The 17,640-nt window shown below is 49.6% G+C and overlaps 1 protein-coding gene across 3 annotated transcripts; it reads right to left on the reverse strand.

Moving 5' to 3' along the window:
- Positions 1-193: 193 nt before the first annotated feature.
- On the reverse strand, positions 194-7,352 carry DUS1L (dihydrouridine synthase 1 like). Of its 3 annotated transcripts, none has more exons than XM_036836246.1 (14): positions 7,103-7,352; positions 5,996-6,242; positions 5,411-5,519; positions 4,845-4,895; positions 4,322-4,374; positions 3,689-3,771; positions 3,380-3,483; positions 3,008-3,152; positions 2,305-2,401; positions 2,137-2,225; positions 1,540-1,685; positions 1,012-1,049; positions 682-757; positions 194-580 (listed from the first exon to the last, which is right to left on the reverse strand). In XM_036836246.1, exons 2-14 carry the CDS (start codon positions 6,230-6,232, stop codon positions 441-443), a joined length of 1,368 nt encoding a protein of 455 aa, XP_036692141.1. In that variant the 5' UTR covers positions 6,233-6,242; positions 7,103-7,352; the 3' UTR covers positions 194-440. The 3 variants fall into 3 exon arrangements, with proteins under 3 accessions (XP_036692141.1, XP_036692139.1, XP_036692140.1); XM_036836244.1 differs by having other exon boundaries at positions 4,322-4,434; positions 7,103-7,350; XM_036836245.1 differs by lacking the exon at positions 4,845-4,895 and having other exon boundaries at positions 4,322-4,434.
- Positions 7,353-17,640: the final 10,288 nt, after the last annotated feature.

A 17,640-nucleotide genomic window follows, 5' to 3' on the forward strand; every position in this document is an offset into this window, starting at 1 on the left:
TTCCTTGGGCTCCCCTTTCTCACACTCCACTTGGCTTTGCAGGGCTGAGGCCAGTGCATGGCCCTCCTTTAAGCAGGTCTCCATGGTTAAGAAAATGAAGGCAGGAGGTGCCTTGCTTATTATTTCCCCTGTTCTGACGTCCCTATTGACCCCAACGACACTCAGGTCTCAAAGAACCTGAGTGGGAACGTCGTGTCTTTGAAATGATTTATTGTTCATCTTGAACACACGTGGGCCGTGAGGACGGGGCAGGTCCAGCCTGGGAGCCTGCTCCCTGGTGCAGCATCTCTGGGCCCCCAGCATGGGCTGAAGGGAAGACCAGCTTGTCCTTCCGTGTGAAGTAGCAGGAGGTTCCCTGAGTAAAGGAGTTTCCTTAAGCGGGACGTTTCAAGGCTTCAGCATCGGGCCTGGGGGGTGGCACATGGGGCTGCAGCTGCCCTTCAGGCCAGGGCACTGCCCACGACCTCCGGGAAGCCACCTGGTTCTCCAGGCCTGGCCTGCTGTGGTTCCTGCAGCCGCGGCTGGGCCCCCTTCCAGGCCAGAGACTTCTCCAGTTTGGTTTTAAAAAGCAGTCCATGACCTGGCAGAGGGGCAAGAGGAGGGAAATGGGGCTCAGGAGGCTGAGGGTCCACGGCCCACTACAGTGGGGGCGGGCACCTGGTGGCAGCGGGCACGCCTCACCTGGACAGTCAGCCGTCTCTTTGAAAGCTCGCTTCTTGCAGCAGCCCCGGCACAGGTTAAACACACACCTGTTGCCCTGGACACAGGAAAGCTTGTGAGCCTGGGGATAATGCTCCTCCCCTGGCCGGGCTGCAGCCTGAGTGAGTGGGCCCCGAGCACAGGTGGGGCTCTCCTGAAGATAGGCAGAGCCCCTCACACGACAGAAGCCAACCCACCTTGGGCTGTGCCCAGGCTGCCCCAAAACAGACAGGAAGAGGACCTCTTGCACAGGTTGCCCACCCCTCCCAGGGCGGAGCTCTGCCCTGGGCGGTGTGGCTAGGACGGACTCACCTTTGGGTTTCCACACTGATCACACTTTGCATATTTTGCTGGGAAAAGAACAAAAGGAGGTGCTGGTTGAACTAGGTGAGCCCACCCACCACAGCCATTTCCTACATGTGGCCCCTGGCAGGTATCCCTGCTCCCTGCAGCTGGCCAGGCCAGGTGGCTTGCGGAGGGCAGAGGACGTAGTACTCACGATTGCGCCGGGAAACCTCATCCCATCTGCCCGAGATGCATGGGCTCCATGCCCACCACCTCCCACTTCAAGGTCCTTCTTGGGAAAGCTGCCCCAGGCCCCACTCCCGTCCTCTCCAGCTGCCTCAGGGCAGCAGCTCAGGGACCACAGCAGGCAGGGAGGCTGGCTGGCTGTGGCCTTGTGGGACCCGCCAGTCTCCTTGGGGGCACGTGGAAGGGTCACAGGGCCCTTCTTGGTGTACTCTCCATGGCTTAGGAAGCAGCAGAGCCACCTGACCCTGGGGGACCCGGGGCGGGGGGGGCTGGCCTCCTCCCAGGGCTCCAGTGGTGGGAGCGTCTTACGCTTCAGCGAGGGGTCAAAGGTTTTGTGGGGGTTCCTCAGTTTCTTCTTCTGCTTGTTCTTGGACAAGACGTCTGTACTGCCCTCCTCCTCCTCCAGGGCCCGCTTGCCACGGGCACCCCCGCTCTCCTTGCTCCCCTCCCTGGGCCTGAAAGGGAGAAGCAGCGGGCAGAGCTGCGGGACACTCGTGAGAGGCAGCCCGCCAGCTGCAGTCCCCGGGTGAGGATGTGTGTGCAGCTCCGCTGAGGCCCCGGCAGCCGGCACGGAGGCTGGGACACCAGTGTCTGAGCCACTGAGTCCTGGGCGGGGCTGTGGCTACAGATGACAGCCTAGCCTCACCTCAGAAAAGCCAGAGGAAGCTAGGGAGGGTCAACCTCTTGACCCCAGGACAAATCCACTCAGGATCAGAGGAGCTTAGAGAAGCATCTTATGAAAAAAGCCATTTAAAACCTGAGCACAGGCTGACAAGGAAGAGGCCCCTGGCCCCTGAGGGATGAAGCCCCCCAGCCAAGGAGGGCAGCAGGCAGAACAGCCCCCTCCACCATGTAACCCCCTCGCACCCCCCCACCCCCCTGCCAGCCCACATGCGGGAGGCTCACCCTGGCCGGAAGTAGGGCTGGCAGATCCAGTGGAAGAAAGGCAAGCCGCCTGAAGGCTTCTCTCCCTCCTTCTGCCTGGATATATCCTCCTGCAAAAGCCCAGAGGGCCCTCGGTCAGAGGCCCAAGGCCCAAGCCTCTTTCCCACTACACAGCAGCCCAGCACCTACCTGACACCGCAGCTTCAGGTCCTGGCTCACCGCGGCAATGCCCTCCAGGGTCTTCACTTTGGCGAGCTCCTCCCGAAGCTGCTGATGCACCTGCAGCCTGATACAGACGCCCCATCAGAAAGCCAGCCCAGCACCCAGCTCCCAACCACCAACCCTGAGCCCTGGGCACAGAGGAGCATGGTCTCTCCTCCCATCCAACCTCACCATGTCACCGCGGCCCTCCCAGACTCGGTGGCAGGTGGTTTTGTAAATGTTTGTGGAGAGCTCGTCTTAAAAACCCCAATGCAGGGCTTCCCTGGTGGCACAGTGGTTAAGAATCCTCCTGCCAATGCAGGGGACAAGTGTTCAAGCCCTGGTCCGGGAAGATCCCACATGCTGCGGAGCAACTAAGCCCGTACGCCACAACTACTGAGCCTGCAGCCCGCGAGCCACAACTACTGAAGCCCGCGTGCCACAAGTACTGAAGCCCGCGCGCCTAGAGCCCGTGCTCCGCAACGAGAAGCCATTGCAATGAGAAGCCTGCGCACCTCAAAAAAGCGTAGCCCCCGCTCGCCGCAACTAGAGAAAGCTCACATGCAGCAACGAAGACCCAACGCAGCCAAAAATAAATAATTTTTAAAAAATTTAGGAAAAAAACAAACAAACCCCAATGCCCCAGGCAGGCCTCAGACCAGACAGCGTTTGCCCTCGGGGGGCAACTCACGTGTGGTGCCACAGCTTAAAGAGATGGGCCCGGACGTAGGACAGAGGGCAGGGGTGCTGCCGCACGATGTCCAGGTATTCCTCGGCCAGCTCCCACACGGCAGGACTGCGGCCCTCAAACAGGGCAGGGTTGTGCAGGTTTCCCTCTGCAGGAGGAAGGGAATGCGAGGCTCAGGGGCCCCCGTGCCTCGCCACCCCAAGGGCAAGGCTAGCCACTGGCCTGACAGCTCTGGCCCATCAGGCAGACAGAGACTTCAGTGATGACAGCGTGAAGCCTGAGACTCTTCAGCTGGGCCAGTGGTGCCATGATGCAAACAGGCCCCTCCAGCATCTGCCAGTGGTGGCCCAGCTGTGGGCAAGGGCACAGCCTCACCTGCACTCATGACCCCTTGCACCCCCGTGTCCTGGATGCAGCGTTCCACGTCCCGCAGGCACTGGATGTTCCCATTGGCAAACACGGGGATGGCCACTGCCTTCCTGTCGGGGAACAGGATGGGCAGACGCTCAGAAGGATGCTGTTTCCCCCCACAACCCTGGGGGGAGGGCCAGGCCCCCAAACTCCATCTTCCCACTGTGCTGCTCACCCCCAGGCCCAGCACCCCTCCTGGTGCCCAAAGGGTTGAGGGCCTTGCCTTGGGGCTGGGCTGTCTCCCTGCCCTGGGTTCACCCCGTGTCCACTCACCGCACAGCCTTGATGTGCTCCCAGGACGCGGTGCCCGACAAGGGCCCCTTCTGCTCCTTGGTGCGCCCGTGGACAGTCAGCAACTAGGACACAGCAGCGCCTGGCTCAGCCCCACTCTCAACTGCGGCCCCCAAACCAACTCCAGGGGACCCTCTGCCTTTGGCTTTTGGGGTATCAGCTTCCCATGCAGAGCAGAGGAAAGGCCGCCCTGTGCCTCGCTCACTCAGTGCTGCACTTGAAGCCAGCTGACACCCTGGGGGTGCTGCCTGGGGCTTGCACGTCAGAGCCAGCCTACTACACCACCCAGGATGTGGAGGTGAGAGGCCCAGACCCTTTCAAAGGCCAGTCCTCTCTGTAGTGGCAGCACCCCCGCTGCCCAAGGCCAAAGGTGTGAGGGAGGAACAGGCACCAGCCTGACCCCAGGGCTGGTGGGGGTGGGTGGGAAGGTGGTTGAGGCCCAGCACCTCCCCCTGCCCAGTACTGGCCTCCTGGGCCCAAGCATGGGGCTCCCCTCCCCTCGTCAGGCCTCACCTAAAGGTCACTGATTCCTGCCCACCCCAGAGGGTAAACCCTCAAGGGGCACTCCTGGAGGCGGGGGAACAGTGCAGGGCCCTGGGAGCCCATAGCCCTCACCTGGCAGCCAGCCTTTTCCAGCATCTGGGCGTACCTTACGGTCTTGTCAATCTCTGGGAAGACACGGATCTTGCATGTGACAGGGACAGAAAGTTTCTCGTGGGCTAGCAGAACTAGGGAAAGGCAGAGTCAGCTCCTGAGAGAACTGTGGTGCCACCTTCAGGCAGGCTGTGGGGACCCATGGCTAAGCCCCCAAAGGAGCACAGGCCCTGCAGACGCCCCGCGCTGGCTCCCTCTCGATGGCAGCTGAGAGTTGCACCTCTGCCCCTAGGGCATTGGAGAGGCCAGGACCGGGCGAGGATGCCGCCCTCCAGCACCTATTATCTGGTTCAATGGGGGGGCAGCAGGAGTGGGACAGGCGACTTCACAGCCACCTTCTACAGTGGAAAGGCGTGGGGGTCGCCACAGCCAAGAGGACTCTGCCAGCCACTGTCCTCTCCTGAACCCTGCCAGGCTGTCTCAGGCCTGCCACCCAACCACAACGCGGCCCCAAGTCCCCGCAGGTAGTGTGTGGCCAACTCACTCATTCTTTGGAGGAGGTCCCACTCCTCCTGCAGGAAGGCGCCATAGTGACCTGCGAAGAACAAGCACGCCCTCTGCACCACCCTCTCGAGTCCACATGGGCCTCGAGCTGCCTGGCCAGGTTCTATTAGCCCGGTGGCCTGAGCTTAAGGGTGCTGAATGGAATGCCCACCCCACACGGTCTCTGACCAACCAGCAACTCCTCAGGCCCAGTGAGGGAGACAGGCTGAAATGCCAGGGCAGCAGCCACTGGTCCCTGAGGCAGCACGAGGGCATGGTGGGGACTTTTCAGCAAAACACATTTATCCAGAGGGAGCCCAACAACTTCCCAGGACGTGATGAGCCCCTGACAGCCAGCTGAACCCTGTCCCCCGCCCTCAGTGCCTGAGAAGGGCCGCCCTCCAGAAAGAGGAGCGAAGAAAGGGCCGGTGGCCCCCTGAGCTGCTGCCATCAGAGGCAGGGCCAGGCCCCTGGCCAGCTCACCCACACACTGGGCACCTCTGGGCTTGGAGCCCACCCCAGCCAAAAGCTTGTGCAATGACACAGAACCCCAGAACGGGAACTCACCTCGCTTGGCTATCATCTGCGGGCAGCCCAAATTCAGGTCGATGGCGTCGCAGTAGTCCTGAGCCAGGAGAGCTGCCTGGACAAACACCTCCGGGTCATTGGCACAGAACTGGAAGAGACATGAAAGTCACCACGAGCCCAAGCCAGTCCCACACGGGTTCATAGGTGACCAGTGGGGGTGTTGCCCGAGGGGATGACCACAGGATGGCATCCTATCTTAGATGTTTACAATGTAACCAAGCTAGGATGCGTTCCCATGCCACCAGGAGAGCGAGTTATGAATTCACACAGTTCTCCCAGTTGTAGCAGAAAGCCAGTATCACTGACTTTGCGAAGAGCAGAGCCATTCTCTCTAACTGTTCTGATAAAGAGGGAGCACTTGGGGTGATGCTGGGGAGGGGGCTGCGAATCTTCCACGACCTCCACGCACCCAGGTCGTCCGTTCACCAAAAGCCTGAGGCAGCTCCCAAAAGAAGTCAATCTCTGGGAGAACTGGCCCACCCCCGCCCCTCCGATCTCAGGAAGCCTTTTCCGGAAAGGCCCAGGGAGAGGTGCTCGGCCAGCATCCTGGGCCGGGCCGCCCACCTGCACAATGAGAGGCCGGTCCTCGGGGCACACGTCGCAGTACAGGTTCTCCTTGCGGTAGTTGGCATCTCGAATGAAGACCTGGGCGTGCAGCATGGGTGTGTAGCACAGCTGGGCCCCGTGGCGGCGGCTCAGCAGCCTCCAGGCCAGCTCGCTTTGGTCCACCATGGGGGCCACCACGTGGCGGGCCCCCCCCAGGGTACAGCTCCAGAACTCGAAGCCCTGCAGCTTTGGCATCGTCTCCACACTGAGGGGTAAGACCAGGGGCTCAGCCGCGGCCAACGGAGCGCAGGTGTAGGAGCCGACCCTCCTCGAGGCCGCTCCAGTGCTGCCCGATGGTCACAAATGTGGACACTAAGGGTGTCAGCTGGTGCAGGCCAGGAACTGAAGCCCCAGTGCTGGTCGCCTTCCAGTGGAAACCTTGGGCAGGTCACTCAACCTCTCTGAGCTTTAACCCCTTACTTCTTAGCAGGATTAAGATGTCTGCCTGGCAGGACTGGCGTGAAGAGTAAATGGAACAGTACGTCCTGTCAGTGCCTAGCCCAGAGGAGGCTACCTTAAAAGGCAGCTACAACCCAGAAGACTCGGGGACCCCCACCAAAGCAGGACCACCCAGTGGCGACACTGCTGGAAGCCTAAAAATGCCTGCCCTCCCTGCCCACCAAGGGGCCCAGGGCAGTCACCTGGACACTCTGTGCTCTCCTCTGGGTGTCAGGTGTATAAAAGCACTAAGAGTACTTTCCCCTCTGTCTTATCTTACCTATGCCCGGCCAACCTTGTAGGAGCCATCATTCCCTACAGAGGCTTAACAGGTGGTAGCCGAGAAACGATTACAATCCGAAACACCGGAGAACGGACTATGAGGGAGGCTTACTTTCAGAGAACACTCACCTCCTGTACCTAGTTTGGGAATTATTAAGCATGGTCATCGGCTTAACAACTGCCTAAGTGCCCAGCTGTGGGTTTGAGAATTTCGGAAATTGTGAAGTTACATGTAAAAATCACCTAGGTCGCCAATGTGTTGCCCAGCGGGGCACCCTCCACCCCCACCCGAAGGAAGAGCCCCGGGAACCCGAGAACCGCGGGTCAAATCCGCAGGGAACCTACTTGGGCGGACCCGGGCCACCTGAGCGCCCGAGCCAGGCTGAGGCTCCTCCCGACGCAGCTACGCCCTTCGGAGCCGGGGGCGGGGCGGCCTGGAGCTCCGGGGGTGCGGCCGGGGTCCCGCGGGGTGCGGCTCCTGTGCTCACGCCGCGTCCTGAGGCCGCCACACCTGGGTTGCCGCCGGACCGCAGCCGAGCCCAAGGCTCCGCGCTGGGTCCGCCGGAAGGTGCTCCGCCAGGGCGGTCCGGGCGGCCCGCGGTGCGGCGAGAAATGCGTCCCCGGGAAACCGCGCCCGGCGGCGGGGGGTGCGGTGCGCGGGGTCGGGGGTCGCAGGCCGGAGGTTGGCTCCGCCCGGCGCGGTGGGGCGGGTTCGCGGGGGTCGGGCCGGGCCGGGCAGGGAGCGTCGAGAGTCGCCTATCGCTCGCGGCGGGTATCGCCCGGCTTGAGCTCCCGCCTTTCCCCTCAGAGGATCTCGGAGCTAAAGTCCTCGTCTCGGCCCTAAAGTCCTCGCCTCGGCCCCGCGCGCGGAACCTCGTAAAAACCTTCGAAGGACCGAAATCGCTGTTTTATCGCGGAAAGCAAACAACTGCGCGAACTTCCTGGCCCCCATAGCGCGGCGCTCGGCTGCCCAGACCCACAGAATTCTTCGTTTTAAACCCAAGACGTGCGAGTCACCTGCTTAGCAAATGTGATGACAAACTTACCTCCTGCTTGTTCCCCTAAACACCCGCTTCTCTTTCCTAAAGAAACCGATTGGTCTTCTCTTTCCCCTCCCTCCCTTTCTCCTATTACCTGAGGTACAGAGACCCCTACCTCTGATTACTGCGTGCACGTCTTCTGTACCCGCCAGAGGGTGTGAATACACTTTGCTTTCTTCCTGTTCACCTGTCTTTTGTCAATTTAATTTTCAGGACCTCCAAGCACAGTCCCAAAAGGGAAGAGGGAAAGTTTTTCCTCTGGCAGAACCAAGTTTCATTGTATCATTTCATCCTTAAGTATTTCAACATCCCCAAAGGACAGGAGTTTTTAGAGAAACAACCACAATATCATTAACACACCTGGAAAATAACAATTTCCTAATATCAAATATCCATCCTTGTGTGTCCAATATGGCAGCCAGCTGTCATATCTTGAGTGCTCGAATGTGACTGGTCTGAATTAAGATGTGCTGTAACAGTAAAAAGACACACCAGATTTCAAAGATTTAGTAGGAAACAAAAAAAAGTAAAAGAATTCATAATTTAAAGAATATTGATGACATGTCGAAATAATATTTTTATATTAAGTTAGGTTAAATACATTATTGAAAATAATTTTATCTTTTTATCTTTCTCAATGTGGCTACTAGAAAATTTATATTTATGCATGTGGGTGGGATTTCTGGAATAGCAGATTGAGGAGCTCACCAAATCTCCTCCCCAAAAAGCAGTGATAAAACTGGGCAGAACTGTTAAAAGCAACCATTCCAGGACTCTGGAAGTTGACCAAAGGCATACAATATTTGAAAAGCACTTATTAAAAAAAAAGTACTGAACATCTGTAAGAAGAACAATGGGACTCTGTGGAGTTTTAGTATTAAACTACTTTTATTTCCTCCCTCCCCATGGTAATTCCACCGGAGCCAGGTAGGCCTTGAGGACCTCAAGTTCCTACAGACACTGGAGAGAGCTGGCTTGACTGGGGGAGGGGGAAAGCCCCAAAGAACAATTGCAATCACAGTAGCAAACAACTGGTTAGAGGCCTGTATCTCAGCTACCCGCGGCCATGATAATGGTTGGAGCAAGCAATAGTCCAGCCAGAAATTTAACAAGGAAATTCAGTAAAGGAGATAGCCATGGTGGGCCTTGATAAGATAGTAGTCTGCAAGGCTGTGCATGTAGTAAGGAAAGACCAGAGATGCCCCAGCTATATACTCCTCTCTGGCTGAATATGAGGCTTTGTGCAAGGAAAAAGCCAGGCCCAAACTGTAAACTGCTTAAACCAACGCATACACATAGCTGTCAGCAAAGGGTGGAGGCCTTACTGGTTCAGTAGACTTAAGCATAACCTCTAACCAATAACTGGCTGGCCATTAAACTATAATGACCCAGGGGCAAGTCTTGGGAAGCCAAGCTTACATATAAAAAAAGATTTTTTTTTTTTTTGGCCGCGCCGCATGGCTTGTGGGATCTTAGTTCCCCAACCAGGGATTGAACCTGGGCCCTCCGCAGTGAGAGTACAGAGTCCTAACCACTGGTCTGACAGGGAATTCCCTAAAAAAAAGATTTAAAAAAAATCTAGTAGAGGACTTCCCTGGCGGTCCAGTGGTTAAGACTCTGCACTTCCAACGCAGGGGGCAAGGGTTCAATCCCTGGTCGAGGTACTAAGACCCCACATGCCATGCAGCGTGTCCAAAAAGAAAAAAAATCTAGTAGAGTTATCAGTGACCACACACTGCAGAGGGGACAGACTCTACAGAATTCATCCAGGCCAGGTACTGAGCAAACAAATACTAGCATCAATAAAAACATCCAGTAAGGCAGGAAGGGGGTCAGAATCCAGAGTTTCTACAACATATTATAAATGCCCAGTATTTAATAAGAAAGTATGAGACAGTCAAGGAAACAGAAATTTAAGCCATACACAGGGAAAAAAGTGGTTCCTAGAAACTGTCCCTGAGGGGGCTCAGATGATGGGTTTAGCAGACAAAGAATTAAAGCAGCTGTTGTAAATATGTTCAAAGGACAAAAAGAAACCATGTTTAAAGATTTAAAAAATATATATGACAATGACTCATCAAGTTAAGATTATCAATAAAAAGAAATGATTTTAAAAAGCCAATGGAGGGACTTCCCTGGTGGTGCAGTGGATAAGACTCCGTGTTCCCAATACAGGGGGCCCGGGTTTGATCCCTGGTCAGGGAACTAGATCCCACATGCATGCCACAACTAAGAATTCACATGCCACAGCTAAGGAGCCCTGGAGCCACAACTAAGGAGCCCACCTGCCGCAACTAAGACCAGGTGCAACCAAATAAATAAATAAATAGTTTAAAAAATAAAGTATAAAAAAAGCCAATGGAAATTAAGAGTGGAAAAACACAATAACTACAATGAAAATTTCACTAGAGAGCCTCAACAGCAGATATGAACTGGAAAAAGGAAGAATTAGTGAACTTGAGGATAGATCAGTAAATATTATCCAATCTGAAGAACAGAAAGGAAAAAGCATAAAGAAAAATGAACAGTACCTCAGAGACCCACGGGATACCATCAAGCATACACATACAATACATTCACATCCAGAAGAAAGAAAAGAGAAAGAGGAGCAGGAAAAAGGGTTTTGAAAAAGTAATGGTCCCAAACTTTCCAAATTTGATGAAAAACATTAATTTACCAATCCAAGAATCTTAATAGGATAAATACAAATATAGTCACACCTAGACACATTACAGTCAAACTGCTAAAAGACAAACAGAATCTTGAAAGTAGTAGGAGAAAGCAACTCATCAGATACAAGAGAACTGCAGTAAGATAAAAGATGACTTCTCGTAAAATAATGGATATCAAAGAGCAGAGGAGTAATTAAAATTCTGAAAAAAAAACCAGTCAAGCAATAATTCTACATCCAGCAAAATTATCTTTCAAAAATGACGGCAAAATAAAGATATTCCCAGATAAACAGAGATGGAGAGAATGTGTTGCTAGCAGACCTGCCTTACATAAAATGCTAAAGGAAGTCTTTTAGGATAAAGGAAATGACATCAGATGGTGCCATGAATCCACATGAAGATAAAAGGAACACCAGTAAAGATAATTACATAGATAATTATCTTAAAATGGTATAGGGACTTCCCTGGTGGCGCAGTGGTTGGGAGTCCGCCTGCCAATGCAGGGGACACGGGTTCGAGTCCTGTTCTGGGAGGATCCCACGTGCCGCGGAGCAACTAAGCCCATGCACCACAACTACTGAGCCTGTACTCTAGAGCCTGCGAGCCACAACTACTGAGCCCATGTGCCACAACTGCTGAAGCCCGTGTGCCTGGAGCCCGTGCTCCACAACGGGAGAAACCACCGCAATGAGAAGCCCGTGCACTTCAACGAAGAGTAGCCCCCACTCGCCACAACTAGAGAAAGCCTGTGCGCGGCAAGGAAGACCCAACACAGCCAAAAAAAAATAATAATAATAATAATAATGATGCTGCAATGAATCTGCTTGTGTATGTGTGGTACGGTCTTTTACAAAAATTGCTGTAGATATACATTTAGGATAAATTACAAGACATGGGAATGCATAGGTAATCTTTCTGCAGATTGCCAACTTCCTTCCAGAGGATTTGTGCTCTTTTGCATTGCCACCAGCAGCGCACGAGTCCCTGTCTCCCCACGGCCTCACCATCAGAGGATGTAGGCGGTGCTCTCAATTTGTGCCTGTCTGATGGGTAAGGTATGAGATAGCTCAGTGTGGTTGTCATTTGCATTTCTCTTAGAATGAGAGAAGTGTCTTATTATATGTTAGGTGTCTAAGTGACTTTTATTTGGTATATATAAACTTTTTAACAGCTTTATTGAGGTATAATTAACAGTTTAAAACGGCACATAAGGTGACAATGAAATGTTTTGACATGTATGTAAACAGTAAAACTACCACAATCAAAATAATGGAAATATTTATTATCCCCCATGCTTCCTCTACCCCTTTGTAAGTCCTCCCTCCCCTCACCCCTCCTATCCCTAGCAAGCACTGATCCATTTTCTGTTGCAGATTAGTTTGCCTTTCTAGAACTTTGTATAAATGGAGTCATATTACATGGACAGATGGTCCCCAACTTATGATGCTTCAACTTACGATTTTTTTACTTTATGATGGTGTGAAAGCAATACACATTCAGTAGGAACCATATTTCAAATTTTGAATGTTGCTCTTTTCCAGGCTAGCAATATGCAGTCTGGTCCTCTCCCGTGATGCTGGGCAGCGGCAGCGAGCGCAGTCCCCAGTCAGCCCGCGATACGCGGGTGAACAAGCATCCTGGACCCAGACAACCATTCTGATTTTCACTGTCAGTACGGTATTTAATCCGTTACGTGAGATAGTCAACACTTTATTATAAAATAGAGCTTGTGTTAGATGATTTTGCCTCACTGCCCACTGATGTTGGTGTTCTGAGCACATTTGAGGTGGGCGAGGCTCAGCTGTGATGTTCGGTAGTTTAGGTATATAGCAAATGCATTTTCAGCTCACGGCATTTTCAATTTATGATGGGTTTATTGGGCATAATCCCATCGTAAGTCAAGGAAAAGCTGTGCTCTTCTCTGGTCTGGTGTCTTTCACTCAGCATAATTATTTTGAGATTCATCCATGCTTCTGTGTGTATCAGTAGTTCATTCCTTTTTATTGTGGAGTGGTATTCCATTTCAGAAATGAACCACAATTTGTCTGCCTATTCACCTGTGAAGGATAGTTGTTTCTAGTTTTTGGCTATTCCAAATAAAGCTGCAGGAAACATTCACGGACAAGTCTTTGTGTGGACATATGCTCCGTTTCTCTCGGGTAAATGCCTAGGAGTGGAATGGCTGGGGCATATGGTAGGTGCGTGTTTAACCTTTCAAAGAGATTGCCAAACTGTTTTCCAGTGTGGTTCCACCATTTTGCATTCCCACCAGCAATGTAGAAAAGTTCCAGTTTCTCCACATCCTCACCAACACTTAGTATTCTTAATTTTAGCCACGCAAATACGTGTGCGATATCTCAGTGTGCTTTTAAAAAATATATATTTATTTATTTGGCTGTGCCATGTCTTAGTTGCGGCTCGTGGGATCTTTTAGTTGCGGCATGCGGGATCTAGTTCTCTAACCAGGGATCCAACCTGGGTCCCCTGCATTGGGAGCACGGAGTCTTAACCACTGGACCACCAAGGAAGTCCCTCAATGTGCTTTTTGGTTTTGTTTTTTTTGGCTGCATTGGGTCTTTGTTGCGGCTCGAAGGATCTTTCGCTGAGGCACGCAGGCTCTCTAGAGTTGCCCTGTGGCCTGCGGGATCTAAGTTCCCCAACCGGGTATCGAGCCAGCGTCCCCTGCATTGCAAGACGGATTCTTAACCACTGGACCACCGGGGAGGTTCCACTCAACGTGCTTTTAATTTTCATTTCTCTATGACTAATAATGCCATCTCTTTATGTGCTTATTTGCTCTCTGTATACTTTCATTGCTAAAATTTGTTTCAAATCTTCTGCCCATTAAAAAAAAATTAAACTGTTCTCTTTATGTTGAATTTTGAGAGTCCTTTATCAGATGTGATTTGCAAATACTTTCTAACAATCTGTGACTTATTTTTAATTCTTTTAACAGTGTCTTTCAAAGAGTAGAAATGATCAAACTTTGATGAAATCCAATCTAACAATTTACTCTCATTTATTGTGCTTTCAGTGTCATATCTAAGAAATCTTTGCCTAACCCAAGTTAACAAAGATTTTTTCCTATATTTACTTCTAGAAGTTTTATAGTTTTAAGATTCACATTTAAGTCTATGATCCATTTCGAATTAATTTTTGTATGTGTTGTGAGGGACTGACCTAAGTTCTTTTTCCTTTCTTTTTTTTTTTTTTTGCATATGGATAGCCAATTCCAGAACCATTTGTTGAAAAGACAATCCTTTCTACATGGAATTGCCTTTGCATCTTTGTTGAAAATCGGTTATCCATACATGTGTGAATCTATTCCTTTACTGCTTTATTCCATTGATCTACTTAGGTATCTTGATATCTATAACACACTGACTTGATTATTGTAGCTTTATAATAAATCTTGAAAAACCTTGAAATCAATCAACGCAATGTCTCCAGATTTGTTGCTCTACATCAAATTGTATTGTCCATCCTAGGTCCTTTGTATTGCCATAGGGATTTTAGAATCAGCTTGTCAATTCCTACAGAAAGCCCATTGGGAACTTGATAGAGATTGCATTGAATCTATAGATCAATTTGGGAAGAATTTACATCTTAATATTGAATTTTCTTTTTTTAAAAATCAATTTTTGTCAATTTCTGGGCTGTTATTTATTTACTTTAAAAGATTTATTACTTTTATTTATTTATTTTTGGCTGCATCAGGTCTTAGTTGCAGCATGCAGGCTCTTCGTTGTGTTGTGTGGGTTTCTCTCTAGTTGTGGTGTGCGGGTTTTTCTCTTCTCTAGTTGTGGCGCACAGGCTCCAGGGCGCGTGGGCTCTGTAATTGTGGTGCACGGGTTCCAGAGCATATGGGCTCTGTAGTTTGTGGCATGCAGGCTCTCTAGTTGAGGCGCGTGAGCTCAGTAGTTGCGGCACGCAGGCTTAGTTGCCCCACAGCATGTGGGATCTTAGTTCTCTGACCAGGGATTGAACCTGAGTCCTCTGCACTGTAAGGCGATTCTTTACCACTGGACCACCAGAGAAGTCCCAATATTGAATTTTCTAATCCATGAATACAGTGTATCTATTTACTTGGGCCTTCTTTAATTTTTTTCAGTGATGTATTATAGTTTTCAGTGTAGTCTTACACATCTTTTATTGTATTTATCCTTATTTCTTATTTTTTGTTGCTGTTGTAAATGGTGTTGATTTTTAAAATATCAATTTCTGCTTGTTCATTCCCTGCACATAACTATATAATTGGTTTTTTTTTTTTTTTTTTTTTAAACACTTTGCTTTTTTAAATTCACTTTATTTATTTATTTTTTTTAATTTTATAGCTACTTTATTTATTTATTTATTTTATTTTTTTGGCTGTGTTGGGTCTTCGGTTCGTGCGAGGGCTTTCTCTAGTTGCGGCAAGTGGGGGCCACTCTTCATCGCGGTGCGGGGACCGCTCTTCATCGCGGTGCGCGGGCCTTTCACTATCGCGGCCCCTCCCGTTGCGGGGCACAGGCTCCAGACGCGCAGGCTCAGTAGTTGTGGCTCACGGGCCCAGCTGCTCCGTGGCATGTGGGATCTTCCCAGACCAGGGCTCGAACCCGTGTCCCCTGCATTAGCAGGCAGATTCTCAACCACTGCGCCACCAGGGAAGCCCTATAATTGGGTTTTATATTTTGATCTCTCCTGCAATCTTCCTAAACACACTCATTAGTTCTAGTAGATTTTGTAGATTTCATCAGCTTTTCTACAAAGACAATTATGTCATTTGCAAATAGGGGAAGTTTTATTTCTTCCTTTCTAATCTGTATGCCTTTTATTTCCTTTCTTGGGTTTACTGCACTGGCTAGAACTTCTGATACAATGTTGAGTAGAAATGGTGACACTAGAAATCTCTGTTTTGTTCCTGATCTTGGACAACATGTCATCTTTCACCATTAAGTTTGATGATAGCTGTATGTTTTTCATAGAAGTCTTATCAGGTTGAGGGAGTTTCCTTCTATTCCTAGTTGGTTGAGAGTTTTTCCCATAAATGGGTGGTGGATTTTGTGTATCTGTGTTCAATAGATCCTGCTTTCTACATCCACTGAGATGATCATTTTTTAAAAAAATTTTTGTCTGCGTTGGGTCTTCATTGCTGCGCGTGGGCTTTCTCTAGTTGCGGTGAGCAGGGTCTACTCTTCGTTGCGGTGCATGGCTTCTCACTGCGGTGGCTTCTCTTGTTGCAGAGCATAGGCTCTAGGTGTGCAGGCTTCAGTAGTTGTGGCACGTGGGCTCAGTAGTTGTGGCACGTGGGCTCAGTAGTTGTGGCTCATGGGCTCTAGAGTGCAGGCTAAGTAGTTGTGGCACATGGGCTTAGTTGCTCTGTGGCATGCGGGATCTTCCTGGACCAGGGCTCGAACCTGTGTCCCCTGCATTGGCAGGCAGATTCTTAACCACTGTGCCACCAGGGAAGTCCCAAGACGATCATTTTTTTTTTATTATTAATATGGTGAGTTATATTGATTGATTTTTGAATGTTAAACCAGCCTTGCATTCCTAGGAAAACCCCATTTTGTCATAATGTTTTATACTATATGATTCTATTTGCTAAAATTTTTTTTGAATTTTTGCATATATGATCATGATAGATATTGGTAGTTTTCCTGTAATGTCTTTGTCAGGTTTTGGTATCAAAAGTAATGCTGGTCTCACAGAAGAGTGGTAAATTATCCCCTTGCTATGGACTGAATTGCGTCCCCCTCTCCATTCATGTGGAATGTGACTATTTAGAGATGAGGCCTATCAGGAGGTAAAAAGGTTAAATGAGGTCAAAAGGTCATAAGGGTGGAGTCCTGACCCAACACGATGGACGTCCTTACCAGAAGAGGGAGAGACACTAGGGCTTGTGCTCACTTTGCCAAAGGACACAGCGAGGCAAAAAGGCAGCCGTCTGAAGACCAGGAAGAGGTGCTCTCACCGGGAATCAGATGGGCAGGAACCTTGATTTTGGACTTCCCAGCCTCTAGAATTGTGAGAAAACAAATTCCTGTTAAGCCACTCAGTCTATGGTATTTTGTTATGGCTGTCTGAGCAGGTGAAGACATCCCAAAAATATTTTATATAAGTTGAATTCTTTTGAACTTACCGAGACTCGTTTCCTTTCTAAAATTCTGAGAGTTTGAGTAGAATTGGTAACATTTTCCTGTTAAATAGTGGGTAGAATTTGCCATTCAGGACTGGAGTTTTCTTTGTGGAAAGGTTTTTAACTACAAATTCATTTTCTTCAATAGATGTAGGGTTATTTGGGTTGTCTATTTCTTCTTGACTTTGTGTTTTGTGTGGGATTTGTTCATTTCTAAGTTGTCCAATTGTTTGGCATAAAGTTGTTCATAATATTCCCTTGGTAGCCTTTTAATATATGTAGAATCTTAGTGATGTCACCTCTGTCGTTCCTGGTACTATTGGTAATTTGTGTTTTTTCTATTTTTTTTTCCCAGCTCAATCTGTTTTAAGGTTTATGAATTACTGGTCTTCTCAAAGAAGATTTTAATTTCATGTTCTGCTTTTCTGTTTCCTATTTGACTTTCACTCTGGTATGTATTATTTCCTCTATTCTGCTTAGTTTGGGTTTCATTTGCTCCTTTTTTAGTTTCTTAAGGCAGAATTTGAAGTCATTAATTTGAGAAATTTCTTCTTTTTTGACATAGGCCTTTATTGTTATGTATTTCCCCTACACTGCTTTAGCTGTATACTACAAATTTTGGCATGCCGTCTTCATTTTCAGTCAGTTCAAAATATTTTCTGATTTCTCTTTGATTTCTTCTTCAACCCATGGGTCATTGGAAGTATGTTATTTGGTTTCTAAATATTTGAGGATATTCTAGAGATGTTTTTGCTATTGATTCTAATTTTATTCAATTGTGGTCAAAGAAAATATTTTATAGAAGCTGAGTTCTTTTCAACTTATTGAGACTGGTTTTATGACACAGAATGTGAACCATCTTAGTAGGTGTTCTATGTGAATCTGAAAAGAATGTACATTCTGCTATTGTTGGCTGGTCTATAAATGTCAGTTGGTTGATTGTATTGCTCAAGTCTTACATATCCTTACTGATTTTCTACTTGTTCAGTTATTGAGAAGGGTTTTGAAAATCTCCAACTGTAATTGTAGGTTGCCTGGTTTTTTTTGGCTGCA

Source organism: Balaenoptera musculus, chromosome 20 (assembly GCF_009873245.2).
Source record: "Balaenoptera musculus isolate JJ_BM4_2016_0621 chromosome 20, mBalMus1.pri.v3, whole genome shotgun sequence".
NCBI lineage: Eukaryota > Metazoa > Chordata > Mammalia > Artiodactyla > Balaenopteridae > Balaenoptera > Balaenoptera musculus.